At 40.5% G+C, this 6,339-nt stretch overlaps 1 protein-coding gene across 7 annotated transcripts in view; it reads right to left on the bottom strand.

Annotated features, from left to right (window-relative positions):
- Window positions 1-6,339, bottom strand: part of Ano2 (anoctamin 2) — a 382,995-nt gene that overhangs the window by 88,025 nt on the left and 288,631 nt on the right. For all 7 annotated transcript variants that reach the window (XM_008825440.2, XM_008825443.2, XM_008825439.2 and 4 more), the window contains one exon: window positions 1,496-1,570. In XM_008825440.2, the coding sequence (XP_008823662.1) occupies window positions 1,496-1,570 (75 nt within the window). The remainder of the gene's footprint in view (window positions 1-1,495; window positions 1,571-6,339) is intronic.

The following is a 6,339-nucleotide window of genomic DNA, read 5'->3' as shown; positions in this document are numbered from 1 at the left end:
CTTTTATTTCCAGATAAGGTCTCACTATGTAGCTCAGAGTAGCTTGAACTCAAAATCAGTCTCCTAAGTACTCAGATTAGAGGTACACACCACCACAGTCACCTTGCCTATAAACTCTTTAATGGAGGAATAATTGTTTTATTTTCTGCTTTGTCTAGTCCATAAGAATAATACAAAACACACAGTTGTACTCATTAAATATTTCTTCTGTGAATGAATAAACTTTCCAACAACAACATGCATATTGTGGGAGACTCTGAAGCACCAAATTCAACTTTCTATCACTGCAGTTTCACGCACTGCAGCTCACCATGCGTTCTCGAGTAAACTCTCCATGCCTCAAGCTTGTTTGGCAATGAGAAGAAAACAAATTTAGACTGCTAAGCTTTGACAACTCTGCACTTCATCTACAAAATGAGGAGCTGAGTTTGATGACATTTGAGCTTCCTTTGCTTTTTAAGAACTTGAGAAAATAATTTTCGGACAGGCTCTCACTATGTAACCCAGGCTGACCTCAAATTAAAAGTCATTTTGCTACTGCCTTCTGACTGTCAGTATTACAGGTGTGTGCCACCAGGCCTAGTGTTTTTAAATTTTCGGAGACTAGAGGATGTTTTCTGCCCCCATTAGTTATGATAGAAAATAGAAACAGTAACCTCAAGTCACAGTCAGAATTAATGCTGGCTCGGAGAATTCTGATGATTTTCAGGTTTGCTTTTGGAACAAATAGCCCCTCTTATTCCCTGCAGCTAAGTAGTCCTGGTCAAAAATACCAAACTGTTAAGTCTACAGTCTGCTTTGTGAAACTGAGTATCCACTCTTGAAAGCTACGCAGGGCCTCCGTGTGAAGAGCGACAAATATTAGTTGGTGACCTGATGTCATCCTTTGCTGACTACCTTTCTAAGGTCTTCTAGCTTAGGTTAAGCTAATCTGACTCCACCATGAATTACAGGCTCTTCCCTCAGCTTTTCCCAGCACTGCCAAGGCCATTTAAGTCTTGTAAAAATAGATAAATATGAATAAATAAATACATGAATAAATACATAAATAAATAAAACAAAAAGTTCTAGAAAATACAAGGAAATAAAAGAAAAATAAATTTTACAGCCACAGGCATATTGAAGAATCAGACTTAGGGCCCCAAATGGATTTTCAGACACTGCTGGCATTACAGAGGCCATTGGAGAAAGCCACCCTCAACCTAAACAAGTTGCCACAATTCTCTGTCCATTCTTCTACATTACTTCTTCAAGTTCTTCGTCTGGCAATGAGGAAGATCTAGTCCACTCCCTCAGTATCCCGACTTGCAGCCACATGTGGTCAGTGACCTCACTAGTGGAAAGCTCCTGCTTTACCATACAGGTCTGTGACCTCACCTTTGCCAGCCTCTCATTATTCCATAGCATGATAAAATAAAACACCCGCAGAATGCAGCGCACACAACAGGATCCACGTGTACGCAGCCCAAGGCGGGTGGTCCATCAAGGAAATTACCATGAACAATATGGAGGCGAAGTTCATCAAGTATCCAGGGAACCGATCTCTCCAACTCAGTTTATCTTCATCATCCTGAGGAGAAACAAGAGAGCGGAGACCATTAGAAGGCACAAATAATAGATATTGATTTGCTCCTATTTTACATAAAATTGCATGCCACTAACATTTGTCACTCTTTAGATACTCCTGTAATTGTCGTTTCTTACCTTAAATATCAGCAATAACCCTCCTATTTTTGTCATTTCTAGAGATCCTGACACGGCTCAGAAAAACTATAGTGAAAAGAGGATAAAATCTGATGTCAGCCTCTCCTTGGGCTGATGACGTTCCAGTTCCACCATTTATCAACTGTGTGCTCTTGGGTACGTCCTCTCACATTTCTGATCCTCTTTTCCTTCCTTAATAAAGTGGACACAGTGGTGACACCTGCCCCACTTACTACATAGAATGATTTTGTTATGTGTTAATGAAAACACATTAAAATGGCTGATCAATAGACCATAAGAGATGCAACCCAAACGTGAGGCAGCACCTGTACAGAGATCATCTTTTAAAGATGGCTCAGTTGTTAAGAACACTGTTCTTGAAGAAGACTGGGGTTCGAATCCCAGCACTCACTTGGCAGCTAACAACTGTCCTAACTCCAGTTCCAGGGGATCCAACAGCCTCTTCTGTCCTCCATGGGCATTGCACGACACGGGTGCACTTACCTACATGCAGGCAATACACACACACACATAAAATAAAAATAATAAATAAAATTTTTTAAAAAATAAAGCATCAGTCACTGACCTTGGATCCTACTAATTATATAACTTACCCATAATTTTTCTCCTCTAAAGAGCCTAACATAGAATCCTCAGTTTCCTTTAGAGTGACTATGATCTTCCTATTAAAGACCCAGACACTTTGGGACAGAGGTTAAGCTGATCCATTCAATTAATTCGGTTGAGAGATCTACCTTTTCCCCTCAGACTAGTGCAGTTCACCCAGGCCACTCTATGGAGTGAGCCATATCACCAGGGGACCTCTTTTGATGGGGTGATGCAAACATCTACGGACGGTAAGAAGCCCAGCTGTATAACTAGTACTTAATTTTAGTCCATTTGATCCCTCTAGCTAGAGTTCTATGAAACTAAAATTATAGAATACACCTGAAATCCCAGCACTCAGGAGCTGAGGCAAGAGGATTGTGAATTTGAGGCTAGCCTAGGATACATGGAGAGGCCCTGTGTCATCCTGTCTGCCCCCCAAAAAGTTTAGAATTGAGACAGCAGTTCTGACAAGCACAAAAGATCATGAAGAATCTGAAGCCATGTCTGTGAAATGCAGAGAAAGTGGTAAAATATCATGTGATAACCAGCGCGGAGTCCACTCATCCTGCCTGCCATGAGTAGGAAGGAAACTCAGCAGGGCAGGACCCCAGGCCCCTCTGTTTCCCTTACCCTTCGAATGCTAGTATCTCGGGACATACCTGATTTGGCTCTAGCAACAGTGCCATCTAGCCTTTGAAAGTTTGTACTGTAAGCCGAGGACCTTTTTAGCCTAAAAGCTTCTTTCTAAAATCCTTTGTGTACCCATTTTAGTGCAAGCCATATGAAGAGACAACAGAAGGTCAGTGTGGTCACCGCCTTAGGGGGTTTACAGCCCAGTGAAACAGAGGGGATTCCCCACACACCTCCAGCCGGGGAGGAACTGCTTGCCAGCTTGGGAATGAAGGCTACCTGGAAAGTGAAGCTGTGGAGACCAGAAAGAGAGGCATGGTTTACAGTGTGTGTTTGGAACAAGCATACAGTTCAGCTGGCTTAATGGATGGTGCTATTATGATTGAACTCATTTAGTACTTAGCACTTTCATTTACACATGATGTGAATATGTCACACACTCAGGTTTTCATGACAGTCACAGAATCAGGTCTTAGACCCCCAGTCCAATCAACTTTCCATCACACCATCAGAACAAGATAAATTCTAGATGGTAACCATCCTGAAAAGGTGGAAACACATAAACCTGACTTCAATAGGATTAGAATAAGACTCATTTACATTCATCCAAAATTAGCCCAACATCAAGAGGGAGTCAAATTTCTTGCTTTCCTTCAATATTTTTAGTTTCAAGCACATGCTACTTTTTTTCTTTAAAATATGTTCCTCTAAGCTATTGGAACCAAAACTTGAAGATGAACTATTAATGACAGTGCTTCAAAGAGAAACATGGATGCATGGAAGGGGCTCTTCCTGAGGTCTCCCTAGTTACAGGTAAGATCTTAATGAGCAAATCGTGGTTCAGTTCCAGTCATCAGACACAGTCTGAGTACCTTTGATGGAGCAGCTCTGGACTGAATGCTGAGGATACAGAGAGAAGAAAGCTCAAGGAGCCCAGAACTAGCCCAGAGGCCATCAGGAGCACAAAGAGAAGGGTGCAGAGCTAAGCCTGATTAGGAATTGATGGCATCACTATTTTGCATAAACAAAGATAATTTAAAAGGCAGTTGAATTGGATGTCCCCTCAAAGCAATTCTCTTAAAAGAGTATTCATTTTTGACATATATTCTAGAGTTTGTTGAAAAATCACCCCTTTCATAGTTACAGTGATGAAGTATTTTCTGGAAGGCATGCATTCTAACACACTATTCTTGTGCCTTCAGACACTATACATAGGAAGGTGGGAGAAAATCAAGATTCCAAACCCCTCAAGTGACTAGTAAAGGCAGCAGTAAAGAAAGTTTTGTTTGTTTGTTTTGTTTTGTTATTTTTGAGATAGGATCTTCCTATGTAGTCCAGATTGGTCTTGAATTCACGATTCTCCTGCCTCAGCCTCCTGATTGTAGGAATCTCAGACATATACCACTTTACCTTGAAAGAAGCAGTTTTAAAGAATAATAGTTTGCACTAATAAAAGAAGCTAATTAAAACCCTCCATTCACTAGTCCATGAAAGATGTGAAGATTCATTGCAAAAGGCCGTTACCTGGAGGATCCTCTTCCTAAAACCACATCACCAGTACATGGGACAACAGAAAGGGGAGTAGATTTGGTACCAGAACTACAGTAGTTTCTCTCTCTCTCTCTCTCTCTCTCTCTCTCTAATTGCATTTATTTGTGTGTACACACCTCTCTCTCTCTCTCTCTCTCTCTCTCTCTCTCCCCTCCCCCCTCCCTCTCCCTCTTCCTCTCCCTGTATATGCTTTTGTGAATACAAGCACGAATGTACATGTTGTGCTGTGTGTATACATATGGAGACCAGAGAACAACTTTAGGTGTTCTTTTTTTTTATTAAAAATTTTTAATTGACTGAGAATTTCATCAGGTGCTGTTCTTTTAGACGCTATCCATCTTTTCATTGAGACAAGGTCTTTCACTGTCCTGCAACTTGCCAAATAGATTAGGCTGACTGGCCAGTGAGAGCCAGGAATTCACATGAGTCCAGTTTCCCAGCACTGGTATTATAAGCCATGCCTATTTGTTTTTTTAATGTGGGTTCTAGGATCAAATTCAGGTCCTTAGGCTTGTATGGCAAGCACTTTACCGGATGAGCCATCTCCCCACCCACTGCAGTTTCTCTGTCCATAAAATAATCATATCCTTTATTTATAAAACAATTTATAGATATCACATCAAACTAGTCTTTAACTGAGCCCACCTAACTCTTAACATCGCCTTTGCCTTTAATGTGGTGATGATAGTCTCAGAGAAGTGCCATATGAATGAATGTGTGTGACAGCTTTGTGAACTATAGAACTCATACAACAGTAAGCTCTAATTCGCTTGGATGATATCAAAAGCAGGTGATTATGAAGCACTTAGCTAATGTCACCATTGTTCAGACACAAGCCTAGCTGTCTTCTGTGCTTTCCTCTTTGTCTCTGCAGTCTCTGTTTGTGTCCCTGGACTACAACCCCCACTTTGGGACCTCAGCAAGTAGTATAATAATATTCACATAAAACCCCACAGGTGCCCTTCTGGCAAACTGAGCATTTGTAAATGTAATCACTAAAAAGACAATAGGTGAGAATATTATTTAAACAAATCCCTTGAAGGAAAGGGACTTTGAAAAATGACATTTGTTCCTGAGGATTAGTTATTAAGATAAATTTGTATTTAGTAAAATTCACCTTTGTTAGCATGCAGTTCTGAATAAATGGATGCAATCATGTAGCTACAACCACAAGAAGATCAAAACACAAAATAATCCCATCAACCCCTAATATGCCTCCTTTTCCCTGACCTCCCACCCCAATCCCCAGAACCCAGAAAAGTCTGTTTTGTACCCCCTCCCCAAATGCCGTGTAAACATGCTCCTGCAGAAGTCAGCCCTTCTGAGAATGTCTTCTTTGACTCAGCCGAGTGCATTTGAGCTCTGGCCACAGTTTCACAGCTGAAGAGTTTGTCTCCCTTTACTGAGGGATGATCTGTTTTATCATATGGATGGGCTGCAGCTCATGTGTCTGTTCACCACCTCGTGGATGTCTGGATTGTTTCCAGTTCATAGAAATCATGAATAAAGTTCTTGCAAATATTTGTGCACCAGTTTGGATACAAATCAAAATTTTCATTTCACTCAGGTAAATATCAAACAAATAGCATTAGTTGATCATAAAGTCTACGTTTGGTTTTATAAGAAGCCACCAAACTGTGTAACAGTGTACCTATGCAATGTTGAATCTCCATCGATAACATATGATACCTCTCTTCTCTACTTTCTTTCTTTAAATAAATTTTGTTTTAAAATAGTAGGACTTTAAAAACTTCTTTATTTAATAACCACATACTTAGAAGAAGCATTTCATTACAACAGCACTGGCATATTCAATAACAATTTTCTGAGCTAAGATGCATCTTT

The sequence above is a fragment of the Nannospalax galili genome, unplaced genomic scaffold (genome assembly GCF_000622305.1).
Source record: "Nannospalax galili isolate Female #2095 unplaced genomic scaffold, S.galili_v1.0 scaffold589, whole genome shotgun sequence".
In the NCBI taxonomy this organism is placed as follows: Eukaryota; Metazoa; Chordata; class Mammalia; order Rodentia; family Spalacidae; genus Nannospalax; species Nannospalax galili.
Note: the sequence above shows the minus strand (reverse complement) of the source record. Positions and strands in the feature narration are given on the sequence as shown.